The sequence below is a fragment of the Epinephelus moara genome, chromosome 17 (assembly GCF_006386435.1).
Source record: "Epinephelus moara isolate mb chromosome 17, YSFRI_EMoa_1.0, whole genome shotgun sequence".
In the NCBI taxonomy this organism is placed as follows: Eukaryota; Metazoa; Chordata; class Actinopteri; order Perciformes; family Serranidae; genus Epinephelus; species Epinephelus moara.
The window spans coordinates 18,772,571-18,785,468 of record NC_065522.1 but is presented as its reverse complement, the minus strand read 5'-3'; the positions used below and the strand labels follow the sequence as shown (position 1 = coordinate 18,785,468).

The 12,898-nt window shown below is 37.4% G+C and overlaps 1 protein-coding gene across 2 annotated transcripts; it reads left to right on the top strand.

Moving 5' to 3' along the window:
• Nucleotides 1-4,523: 4,523 nt before the first annotated feature.
• LOC126404133 (uncharacterized) lies at nucleotides 4,524-11,813 on the top strand. Of its 2 annotated transcripts, XM_050067144.1 has the most exons (5): nucleotides 6,803-6,919; nucleotides 7,351-7,713; nucleotides 7,952-8,068; nucleotides 9,690-9,790; nucleotides 11,586-11,813. In XM_050067144.1, exons 1-5 carry the CDS (start codon nucleotides 6,862-6,864, stop codon nucleotides 11,649-11,651), a joined length of 705 nt encoding a protein of 234 aa, XP_049923101.1. In that variant the 5' UTR covers nucleotides 6,803-6,861; the 3' UTR covers nucleotides 11,652-11,813. The 2 variants fall into 2 exon arrangements, with proteins under 2 accessions (XP_049923102.1, XP_049923101.1); XM_050067145.1 differs by lacking the exons at nucleotides 6,803-6,919; nucleotides 7,351-7,713 and adding an exon at nucleotides 4,524-4,549.
• The last annotated feature ends 1,085 nt before the right edge of the window (nucleotides 11,814-12,898 follow it).

Sequence of the window (12,898 nt, the reverse complement as noted above, 5' to 3'; positions counted from 1 at the left end):
CTTAATGACTTTGAACAGCATATTTTGTCTCCCCAGTCTTAACCTATACAATACACAGTCTTAAAAAATACTTACAGTAGTAGGTCACAGTTGTCTGTCAGAGACACTGAGAGGCAACTGTTTTCTGTGGCGCTACCAGTGAATTACTGGTGTTCGGTGCCCTCTGCTGGAACAATTTTGGAACTGAGCTGTCAGTGTCATGAATCATGCACAGCGTCAGTCATTGCTTCCTGTTACTCATTGGTAGCTGTGGCTGCTGTGAAATATGTACAACACTAATGCTTCATGTACACCCCAGGAAGAACAGTGGTCAGTATGCTGCAGCTAATGGGAATCCTACATGAAACTAAACTAAACTAAGCACAGATTTGGTCATAATGTATTCCTTAGTAGACACCCACCTATTAAATCATCAAATCTGACAATCTGGCAATACAGTGAAGTCAAGGGGAACAACAAAAGCAAGCAGAACAAATACGTTTGTCTGTAATTAAGTACTATTATAGTTGTTTGTTGATCTGTTTACTGCATGTCACAAACAAGCAGACCTCAGGGCTGTAGGTCTATGTCAGCTACGGGTGTGACGACTTGACATACAGCAGTTTGAGGTTAAGGGTCTTCCTGTTTTTCTCTCTCATTTTACTAACAGGCCAAAGCAGTGCATGAGCCCACTTCTGCTCACTAGACCATGTAGAACACTGCAGCGTAAAGCAGGCTGACTGTACGTGCTCTGAAAAAATTGTCTCATAAATAAATATGAGTATGAACAAACCTTCATTGACTCCTGTCACCATTACATGCTTGCTTATTGTCCAGAGATTGATAGCTAGATAATTAAGATCAGTTCCCTCATGACAGTGCCCCTATACTGCTCAAGAGAATTTCACATTGTGCACTTGTGCTGAAACACCTTTTGAATACATGGAAATCAATCAAGAAAAGTAAAATTAGAGACAAAAAGAAGTTAAAAATTTGTCCCCACATGTCATAAAAAGTACAGATGCTGCAACAGGTTTGCCAATATAATCTCATGTTTATGGTCAGTATTTTTTTTTCTGCAATAGCCATGCAGTGTACTTACATACTGTAAATGCCTCTCTATGTAGTAGTTTTACTGGTAGTGGCGGAGTCCGCCATTTACACACTGGATTAATGACCTACTACCAAAACAATGATCTGAAAGATGCTAAAAAGCTCAGTTGAGATGAGAGGAATTGCAGCACTGGTGATAATTTAATGTGGGCACGTCACTGTGAGGCACTAGTTTCCAGATCACGCACTGTCATTTGATATATTGCTAAATATCGTAAACAAAGTCTATCCACACGGATGTTTATAGAGGCCTTATTGTCCTTTTCTCCTTTTATTTGGTTATTGTTATAAACTATCTTTGCCATTTATTATTGTTCTTTATGTGTTGAGGGAAGACAGTTTCTAGATATTAAGGGACTGGGTCAGTGGTTACATGAGGGCTGAATTTAGAGTCGTAACAGATGCTAAATGTATCTGTTTAAAAACTGAAAAATCTGAAAATCTGAGCATCAATTTAACCAATTAACTGCCCCTTTTTTAATTAACTTTTTTACATTTAATTGATATAACAGTATTGGGTGTGAAGGGGAGGGATAGAGGGTATGACAGGCAGCAGGGCGTAAGTCATCTGAGGAAGGAAGAGAGGCTGTGGTTTTAAAAAAATCTTATCTATCTTATCTTATCTACCTTATCTTATATCTGGTAGAAAATATTTCCGCACACTTACATCTGTGCAGTGTTTTACTTTATTGTTTAGCTTTCGGTCTTTTAGACCTTCATCAGATCATTTATCTTCAAAAGTCTGAAAAGCCCTCAAAATGAGAGAGAGTGTGTGTGTGCATGTGTGTGCGCACACATGCGTGCGTATGTGCCTGTGTGCATGTTTGTGTTTGATGTGAGAATTGAGTGCCAGTATTCAGTGGTGAGGTGTGAAATGATGAAGCTTCTTCTGTTACTCAGTTTTCTGAGTGCCCGCTCTTCTTGGTGTAAGTAAAAATACAATATTAATATTTCATTATCTCTATTTAAAGCTCCACGTTCAGTATCTTATGACATTTCAATATTAGTTATTTAGGAGTGAATTATAACATTTGATCAAATCAAGTTGATGTGTTTTGAGAATGAAGAATTAATTAATAATATTAATAGACTGAGTTAAAGGTGTACACAAAGCAAAGCTTCTTGTACTTCTTGTACAAAGCTTCATGTTGAAATTACTGTGGGCCGACACTTAATGACGTGGAACAAGTGATTATTCATTAAGTCATATTTAATAAAACTGAAATATTTTGATTAATTTAAATTACAAAATTTGTAGAAGTATCTTGTATCAAGATTGGGTGGTAATGATTATAGTAATACACATTTCATTAGCCTATATTCATATATTTTTTGTATTTCTAAAACTTTACATACTAGGTTTCTATATAGTGTAATGTAGCATAAAGTACTTATTCTTATGCTTTTACACACTTTTATATACAGAGCATATTATACATAATTTTATAATATCAAATACTTTACACATAAATGTTAAACATTGTAGCATAATGCACATATATATATATTTTTTAAATATATTTCTTATTTTCATACTTGTCTTATAATTCTCTATGCTATACATTAAATGTATCCCAGTTTGCTTGTGAGATCAATGAAGTATTTTTGATTCCGGTTAAGAGTTAAGAGTTATTATTGTTTTTTTTGTTTTTAATTTGTTTGCCTAGATCTGTTTAAACTTTAGGGCCCAACATCTGTAGAATACTGTGAGAGTGCAGGCCATATTGATTTTGTTTCCTTTTTTAATTGTTTTTTATTGGTTTTGTATTGGTTTTTATTGATTTTGGGGGTTTTATGCATAGCTGCACACAGATAAGAAGGAACCAGCCTAAACAGAGATTTAAATATAAAAACCAGCCAATAAGAGATTCTGCGTACATATACAGAGAAGGCCAATTAGCAGCAGCATACAGTGTGCAGTGGTGTACGCAGTTTCCATAGCCAGACATAAAACATAAAGCTAAACAGTATATAGTATTTTACTTCATTAGACAAAAAAGTTGCAGAAATCAAGCGTCTCCGTGCCTGAAGAAAGGAACAGGATTTATTCAAGAAAAACAAACTTCATTTAAGTTTAGGTTTGGAATCAAGGTTTTAAATGTGTGGTTTGAGTGACAAGTTCAGGTGAATAATAATACCTAAATAGTTATATGTTATGACCATTTTAATTTTATCCCCCTTGAGCTGTTAAGATCTTAGAAAGATTAGAACTTTTCGCCAGTCGAAAATAGCATGGATTTGGATTTGTCACCAGCTGAAGTTGGTGCCAAATGGGACTGAACAACATCAAAAACAGACTGAAGGAATTCAAGAGTTTTTACTACTGAGGGAGATGAGCAGTAGATAAGTGTATCATCTGCATAAAAATGGACAGCAGCATTTGATACATTTTCACAAAGATTATTTAGAAATACTAAGACTCTTAACAGTCAAAATTATGACATCAAATTTCTTACAACTGGGACGTCGGTAGCATAGTGGATAGTGCCGGCGCCCCATGTATAGAGGTGATGCCTCGCTGCAGCGGTCGCAGGTTCGACTACGGCTTGCAACCCTTTGCTGCATGTCTCTCTGTCTCTCTCTGTCTCTCTGTCTCTCTGTCTCNCTGTGAGGCAAATTGTGATTTGTGATATTGGGCTTTATAAATAAAATTGAAAAAATTGAATTGAATGTCAACCCCCACTCTCTCTCTCTCTCTCTTTCTCTCTCTCACCCCATTTCACTCTGTCCTGTTCATTAAAGAACTCATGTTTTACTCATGTTTTAGCATCCAAAAGCACATAACAAACAAAGGATGTCCACACAGTTACAATAAATTTAACAAGTGATTTATCAAGGATAACTCAAAATAAGAAAAGGCATTATGTGGGAACAAAAAAGTGACACTGTTTCTTTATTATTGAACTGGAATTACCACTTTATCTGTTGACTTGCTCCAAAAATCTTAGTAAATTACTATGATCTATTTTAAATGTTGTCTATGTAAAGCATATGATTTTGCTGAAAATCTAGCTCCTGGTTCAACTTCTGAAATGTTGCAATATGTACGGTGCCATGATGACCTACCAAATCATGTATCCCTTTCTCTTTATAGGTGTTTCATCAGGTACACTTGTTGTTACCCAGAGTCCTGATGTCTCTGTCATGGAGGGGGAGACTGTAAACATCACCTGCTGCTGGACACTGGGGTTTGGAAGAATGAGAGTTACCTGGCTGAAAAATCAAACAAATACTAATAAGACTGAGATTTCAAGCTTGATAAATCAGTCTCAAGGATTGATGCCAAACGTGACATTTAACTGCTCACACTTGACCTTTACGAATGTCACAAGAGAAGACTCAGGGAGATACATCTGCAAGGTGGTTGTGGAGATACCAATTTTTAATGTGGTTAATGGAAGTGGTACTGTCATCACAGTTACGACCAAAGACAACACAATGGACAACACATCAGGAGGTAGGGACAAAACACCAGTTGCTTTACAGTGTTGCATAAAGGGTTTGACAAATATTTTTCCTAATAATGTTGTGTCATCAGAATAGAATCTGCTCTGTTAATCTGTTTTTCTCATCTTACAACAACAACAACAACAACAACACAAATGAAGACACAGCAGGAGGTAAGTGACAGCTGCCCCTAAAAGGTTTGGATGGCATGTAGATGTAGTCTAAGCCTGTTGCCTCTGTGGGTTTTCAGGTTCCTCACATTGGGAGGAAGTGTCAATTTATGTCCTGAGGTGCCTGCCCATCCTCGCCCTCGTCATAACCTTCCTCTGCATCAACAAGTTCGTAACCAAAGCTCAGCTATACACACCAGGTACAATATAACTCTCACTCCATTATGATGATATGGTATACAGTATGTGACAGTTCAATATTACTAAGATCAGTGTATTCATGTTTCAGGTGCTACTGGAAGTAAACTCACTGCAGCCCAAAGAACAGAAGAAAACCAAGAAGAAGAGGAGAGAGATGAAGGGGAAATAGAAGCAGAGTGAAATAAGAAAGGCTGATGGGGTTGTTTTGTGACTCTCGGAGGCAGTCTTGTGTCTTTTTGATTTGTTTTGTGTCTCTTGTAGCCATTTTGTGTAGTCTTGTGATTGTTTTTTGTCTTTTCATAGTCATTTGGGTGTCTTCAAGTTAATCTTGTGTCTTATTGAGGTAATCTTGTGTGTATTTTGGCCATTTTGTGCTGCACTGTGTTTATTTTGGGTCTTCTTATGGTTTTGTGTCTGTTTTTTTTTTTTTTGTTTTTTTTTTACATTTTTTTTGTCTGTTTGCAGTTCCTTTGCTTTTCTTTTTTGTGTCTTATTGGAGTACTCTTGACTTTTTGGGTTGGTATTTGTCTCTTTGCAGTCATTTGTGTCTGCTTAGGGTTGTTTTATGTCTCCTTGTAGTCATGTTGTGTCTTTTTGTGGTTTGTTTTGTCTGTTTTTGTAATCATTTTGTGTCTCTTAGCAGTTCCTTTGCTTTTCTTTGTTCATTTTAAGTCTCTTCCTGGTCACTATGTATTTATTTGAATGACATTTTGCAAGTGAGGGCCCCATAATACTTTGGGTCCCTAGGCCTGTGCCTGTTCAGTAATCGATCTATGGTATCAGCTTTTTATGAGTGGCTGACGTTTAAGATACTAGAAGTGGTTAACGTTGTACAAATCTGCACTGTGAGATGAATCTTGATGCTTTTATTTTGATGTATTTGCAAAGTGGACTAGCCAGCTGCCTGTATGTCCTTTGATTACAGCTATGTTCTTAAATGCATTTCATTAGAACAATGTTAAAACTGTTACAGGACAACAATTGTTTTCATCCTAATTTAAAAACGTACATGATCATACAAAGGCAAAGCTTCAGAAATTTAAAGGGACAGATTATGATTTGGTCTAAAGATGGACCCATTAAAAGATCTGTAGTAAGACCCTTCAATGGCTTTTTTTATAGTATCTTTTTAAAAAAGAAAAAACATTATTGTAATGTTTTCTATTCTATATTAATGTTTCATATGTGTGCACAATAAACACCAAAGCAAATCACTCGTATGTGAAAACCTACTTGTCAATAATCCAGGTTCCTTTGGTTCAGGTAAATTAGAGCCATCCTGTGACGGATTTGAAAAGTTTAAACTCTGGTGACTCCTAGTGGTGGTACTAGAGAATACACCACAACAGACAGCAGTTTATAAGCTCCCACTGGATCTGACCCCTTGACACAGATGAATAAACACAACAACCCAGTTAAGTAGAAACTGGTAAACTTCGCCAGTTTCCACCAGGATTGTCTACAATGTCTACAAACGGAGAGAGTATTTAACTTCCTGTGAAGAAACTAAAGGGTAAACTTAGGACTAGGTTCAGGGTTAGAAATGGAGTCAGGCCAAACATGTCACCTGAATCAATGAAAGGAAGGAAATACGGATATTATACTGCTTCTCTCCTCAACATCTATTTTGTTGGTGCCTTCTTTCAGTATTTCTGTGTTAGAGTAAAATAAAACAAGACTTTTATGTTCAAACTCCATCGTGAGAACAGAGAAGAGGGAAACACTTGTGGATCTCATCTGCCTTCTATCTGAAAGAGGAAGGAACAAAAGCTGTGGTTTTCACACTTCTCTGCAGAAAATACAGAGGAACACACAAGTAAAGATGATGCCCATTAAGTTCTGTGTGTGCATGCGTACGTGTGCGTGCATGCGTGCGTGCGTGCGTAGGAAGGACTTAGAGCAGCTGTGACGAGATGAGTGTCAGTTGTCGGCGTTGAATCAGAGAGTAAAGATGAAGCTTCTACTGAGCAGTCTGCTACTCGCTTCTCTCTGTACCATCTCATCCTGGAGTGAGTAAAAACACAATAACCTTTAACATCACATTTGTTTAATAGATGTATGCAGCAGTTAAAATTCATGCTCAAAATGCCTTTTCAGCTGTTTGTGATTAATGTGTACACTGATAATGTCAATGATCAAACAGGTGATACATAAAGACTGCTTGAAAATATTGTTTTGTTGCTCTAATAGAAGTGCTCTGAGTATGTGTTAACATTAACATTTGTATTTCTTACTATTTAAATGAACACGTTTCCACTGTTTAAATCTTTGGAATTGATAAATGTGTATTGAGCAAATGGAAATTGGCAAAGAAAAGTGACACTCTTTCTTTATTATTGGACTGGCATTACCACTTTGTCTGTTGACTTGCTTCTGAAATTTTGCAATATGTACGGAGCCATGATGACCTACCAAATCATGTATCCCTTTCTCTTTATAGGTGTTTCATCAGGTACACTTGTTGTTACCCAGAATTCTGATGTCTCTGTCATGGAGGGGGAGACTGTAAACATCACCTGCTGCTGGACACTGGGGTTTGGAAGAATGAGAGTTACCTGGCTGAAAAATCAAACAAATACTAATAAGACTGAGATTTCAAGCTTGATAAATCAGTCTCAAGGATTGATGCCAAACGAGAAATCTAACTGCTCACACTTGACCTTGATGAATGTCACAAGAGAAGACTCAGGGAGATACATCTGCAAGGTGACTGTGGACATACCATTTTTAAAAGTGGTTAATGGAAGTGGTACTGTCATCACAGTTACGGCCAAAGACAACACGATGGACAACACATCAGGAGGTAGGGACAAAACACCAGTTGCTCTACAGTGTTGCATAAAGGGTTTGACTAATATTTTTCCTAATAATGTTGTGTCATCAGAATAGAATCTGCTCTGTTAATCTGTTTTTCTCATCTTAAAGTGCAACTTCATTGAAATCCTACCTTGCACACAAATTATATTTTTGGGAAAAGAAAAAAAAATCAATCCTGTTAATTACATCGCAATATTTGTGTTTCATTTTTTACTTACAACAAGGACATCCAGGTTCTGGCAGCAGTCCTTCACAGCTTGCCATCATAATTCCCCTGGCAGCGGTGGCTTCATTGCTTCTCATCATTCTCATCTGTTTCTGCACTCTGAGGAGGAGACGAGGTACAAAGAAAATTGAATAACAGGGTTAAGCGTTAATGTTTTCTTTCGCTTGCCTGGTCAAGCAAGTGGCTCAGAAATCTACTTGCCTAACATAAATTTTTACTTGCCCCCACACCAACTTATTTATTATATTTATTTAAGATTAAAAAAAAAAAAAAAAAGCGGGTATCAAATGGCAACAAAGACTCAGGAGAAGAGGGAGTTATGGGCAGCCATCTTAGCTGTTATGCAAGCAAGATGTTTTCGGTTCTTGTTATGGCACTCCAGAGACATTTTTTGGGGGACACTTGACATGCCTTTCAAAAAATGGCCCTGTCTTATCACCCTTGCTCTCAAACTTGTAGCAAACTGTGCTATATATAGTTGGAGTTGAGCACACATCCTTAACTAGCACCGTCCAACTAAACCCCCATTTCCAGGATATTTGAAAAGCTGACTTTTGCTTCAGCTCATAAACTTTGCCAATTTCTCACGAATGCCCAGTCGATACTGCATGCACGCAATTCTAAATAGAGATGACAAGGAAGTGAGACAGCTCACGCCTTTGAGCCTTTGGTAGCCTGACATACCATTTTACTTAGCCCAAGCAACTGGGCAATCCTTACTGTTGAGCCCTGTAATATTACCATACTATTCAGAGACATCAGAAAAGATTAAATGGTTGCTTCACTCAAATAAAAAATAAAATAAAATTCTTACTAGCCTCTATAGTAGCCATGAAGATGGTTTTTGCTCAATTTAACTCAAGGTCTTCTGTCTCCACCCAAATAAAATGTAGGTTCATCTAATTTCGTTTGTGGTAAATACAGCATTGCAAATCTACATTAGAAAAATATACAGCATTTATGTAGTCAGATGTAATTAATTTGATGTATGTTTGTAGATAACACAAACACGCAGCAAAGGGCCACAGGCCAGCATCGAACCCATGGCCGCTGAAAACATAATACTAACATATTATAACCTTATATGCTGTAACCAAACAGTGGCTTATTACCTGAAGTGAAGTGAGGTGTAAAGCAAAACAATGAGTTAAAGTTGCACACACATATTTTTTTAATTCAGGGTGTTTTTATACAGTTTAACACAGATGTGACAAGGTATCATGTCAATGAAAAATGTGGGACCAATAATTGAACCCTGGGGTACACCGAGCACAATGTCTTTTAGAGGAACTGGTTGTTGCAGTGTGGTGAGCTTTTAGGGATACATGAGTTGGGCAAACTTAGGAAAGGTGAGAATAGTTTTTCAGGTAAAATGGTAGAAATGGTTTCCTGCTACAGTCCAAACACAGTGTCACTTCCTGACTCCTGGTACTGTTTGTAAGCAATGCAATAAACCAGCAACCTTCATGGGGTACTTCTCTCGGCTCCATGCATCATTACTGTGACATACTATATATTGTTTTAGTATTAGTAGTAGCCTTGTGGTGAATAATAATGTAGTAATAGTATTAATATAGCAACTTGTAGCAGAAGTAAACAGTGGTAGAGGCAAACTGCAATACACAGCCAAGTTAAATTAAATCTTAAGTGTGCTGCTTCTATGTATTTACAGCACAGGTTTTATTTTGTTCAACATTACAATGAATCATTTGTGTGTGTGTTTCCCATGGGTTCAGCACAAGCAGCCAGGGTGATCTACGAGGTTCCCCACATTGACTCTGAGGAGGCAGAAATGGACAAACACAGCACCAGCTCCTCCAGAGGTTCTTCTCAGTGGGTGAGTCAATGGCATCAATTGTGCAATGACACTTGCGCACGAATGTTGCGTGTAGAGGAACACTAGCAAACTGTAAAAAGGTGGCAATAACCAACAGGCTGGGTCTTGCTCCTTCCTATTCAGTGTGGTAAATAAGGTGTCAAATAGTATGAAGATAAGGGAAACCACCTTTGATGTGATCCTGTTACTTTGTAGACTTCAGTGGAGAAAATGTCTGTCGGCCATATATTGTTTAAACTGTCTTCACTCAACCTACTAAAAGTTTCCAACCTCTGCAGAATTGCTTTGCATGAGGGGTTTATATAATGTGTGAGAGCTGAAGTGTGAGACATGAGAGTGACATGGTGAATGGTGTGAAATGTGCGGGTGCACACCTTCTGTAAAGCTCACATTACTTTATCGACAAAGAAAGCCACATTAAATTATAACTTCACTGTTGGTTATCAGTGTGATGTCACTGTGTTATGCAGTATCCTACACTGACAGGTTTTTGTAACATTTAAAACCAAGATTCAGGACATGCAATTATCTGTTGGGATGTGCTACATAACACATGGTTTCTTCATTCTTCTTTTACCATAAATTGCAGTTAGATGTAATTTCTTTTGCTGTAATGCCTGTATGGTGTATTACAGTGCCCATAAATGATAAAATACCTGTGCAATACTTAAAATGTTCACTTTTTGTTCAGACTTCAGCTACTACCTTAGTTGTTGAGGTTGTACTCTGTTTTATTAGACTGCATTATGTTATAAGGAGGTTTTTTTTTAAAAAATATGTTTTTTCCATGCCATTGACATACACGGTAAAGCAACATAGTGCAAAGCCAATTTCCTATTGCACAAAAAACCCACAATCACCCACTGACATCTGACTTTTTTATGTAAATGGGAAGGTTACAATTGGCATTAAAACCTGGGTCGAATGACTCTGCGTTAGTCACAGATATTTACGCCCCTTAACCAGCAAGATGCAATGAAACGCCGTCACATTCAATATGAATACTCCATGTTTCTTTTTTTCCATATAAGGTTTTAAATTTTGAACAGGCTCAGTGTGACAGTGGTATTCGTGTAATATAGTAAACAAGCTAACGGCACAACAACATTATTTTGCTGACGCTAGATATGAAACAATAGCCAGAGACTTGAAACAAACGGTCCTCAGACTGATGGGGAAGCCCCACTATTTTAGGTGGACTTTCCCGTGTTTAAAAACTAATGTACACACATTTTCACAAAATCAAGGACATATACACCTTAAATCAATGCAGAGAAGGCACAATAAAATTTCACCAGAGTGCAGTAATTTTATTTGTTTGATGCTAAAGATTTTCTGGCAGAGGACCCACAACCCCCACCCCGTTTTATATGTGCTCCTCCCAGTGTTAAAAGAAAACCTACGCCTTTGTGGTAATGCAGTAAAACAACACCACAATCTCCAGGCATAATACACTGGCATTAAAATTAAAAAGCGTGTTTCATCATTGTCGTTCATACTGCTGTACTGGATCACGTCGCAGCGTAAAGATGTTTTTTGATCACTCGCTTTAAGTATAATGTCCAATTTTTAACTTGTACAGCTATACTTAATGCAGTAACTTCTAGTATTGAGACATTATTATGAAATATAGCTGACATCCTGTGTCTGACTAATTGTTCCTAGTGCTCACGCCCACTCAGTTTTTCTAATCTGCACATTGGCAAAGGTCTTTCGACACATGTCGATACACTGCTTTACATTCACTGACGATGTGCGGTTACAGTAATTGTTTTGGTCTCTCTGTCTCTTGCAGTGTCAGGTACCGGTGTATGAATCATTTGATTACTTTGAACGTGTCCAGACCAAAGAAAGCGGATGAGGATCTACTCGGGGGAATTTCCAGTATTTTCTACCCATACTTTAAATCATGTATATATTATAAACGTACATTCATTTACTTACCTTTACCTGAATTATGTAAATGATTTTAAATGCATGTAAATATTTTATATTTTTCCATAAAGTCAAAGTCAAAGTTTTCCATCTTTGTGGTCTGAGTTCATTTTAATGATGACAAGGTGTGTGTGCACTTATAGACAGGTTTACTTGTATCATTGCATTTGTTTTGACTTGATCATACCATCTAGTCAGTGTTCTGTATCACAGAGTGGTATTGATTCTGAAGCAAAGATGCAGGTTTCACATTGACATCAGATCACAAAAAGGACGCTGAGTGGAAACTGTGGTGTTACAGGTTGGCTGCATTATAGGTCATTGACAGGAAGTGGAAACAGCTCCTGTGGTGGTCGATGTAGTTTCTCCCCGGCCTTTCTGTGTGCATTTTCATCACACAAACTCATACAGAGCTTCTAAAATGGTCAATACTTAGTAGCTGACTTACTGTAAAAACATTTTGCTGACACAGTGTTTTACATTAGTAGTTACTCATCTCTCAATAGATGTGCTCTGCATTTCAGGTCATATGTGAATTTTCAAAAATTTCCAGAGACCACCTTGGTAAAACACATAATTGAAAGCAGAATTACACTTAAAGTTAGCAGGAGTTTATACATACAGGTCAAAAGAACATACTCATTCCCCTTCCATTAAAGGTTTTTAAGGTTTAGCCTATATCAAGTTGAACATGTCATTACACAGTACCAGTGATTATATGAGTTACTGTTGCCTTTCTGTCATCTTGAACCAGTCTGGCCATACTCCTCTGACCTCTGGCCTCAACAAGGCATTTCCACCCAGAGAACTGCCGCTCACTGGATATTTTCTCCTTTTCAGACCATCCTCTGTAAACCCTATGGTTGTGCATGAAAATCCCAGTATATCAGCAGTTTCTGAAATACTCAGACCAGCCTGTCTGGCAACAACTATTGCCTAACAACTTTTCCATGTTTAAAGTCGCTTAAATCATGTAGCCTGCATGAAGCAGGTTGTCTTGATTATGTCTACATATCTAAATGCATTGAGTTGCTGCCACGTGATTGGCTGATTAGCTATTTGCATTATGAGATGTTGAACAAGTGTTCCTAATAAAGTGGCCAGTGAGTATATATATATATATGTGTGTGTGTATATATATATATATATATATATATATATATATATATATAT

What these genes read in the sequence shown, in the direction of transcription:
- LOC126404133 (XM_050067144.1), top strand. Translation starts at nt 6,862, where the DNA reads ATGAAGCTTCTACTGAGCAGTCTGCTACTCGCTTCTCTCTGTACCATC. An exon ending in GATGGACAACACATCAGGAG is followed by an intron (nt 7,714 to 7,951) that starts GTAGGGACAAAA and finishes ACTTACAACAAG; the next exon opens with GACATCCAGGTTCTGGCAGC. An exon ending in CACTCTGAGGAGGAGACGAG is followed by an intron (nt 8,069 to 9,689) that starts GTACAAAGAAAA and finishes CCATGGGTTCAG; the next exon opens with CACAAGCAGCCAGGGTGATC.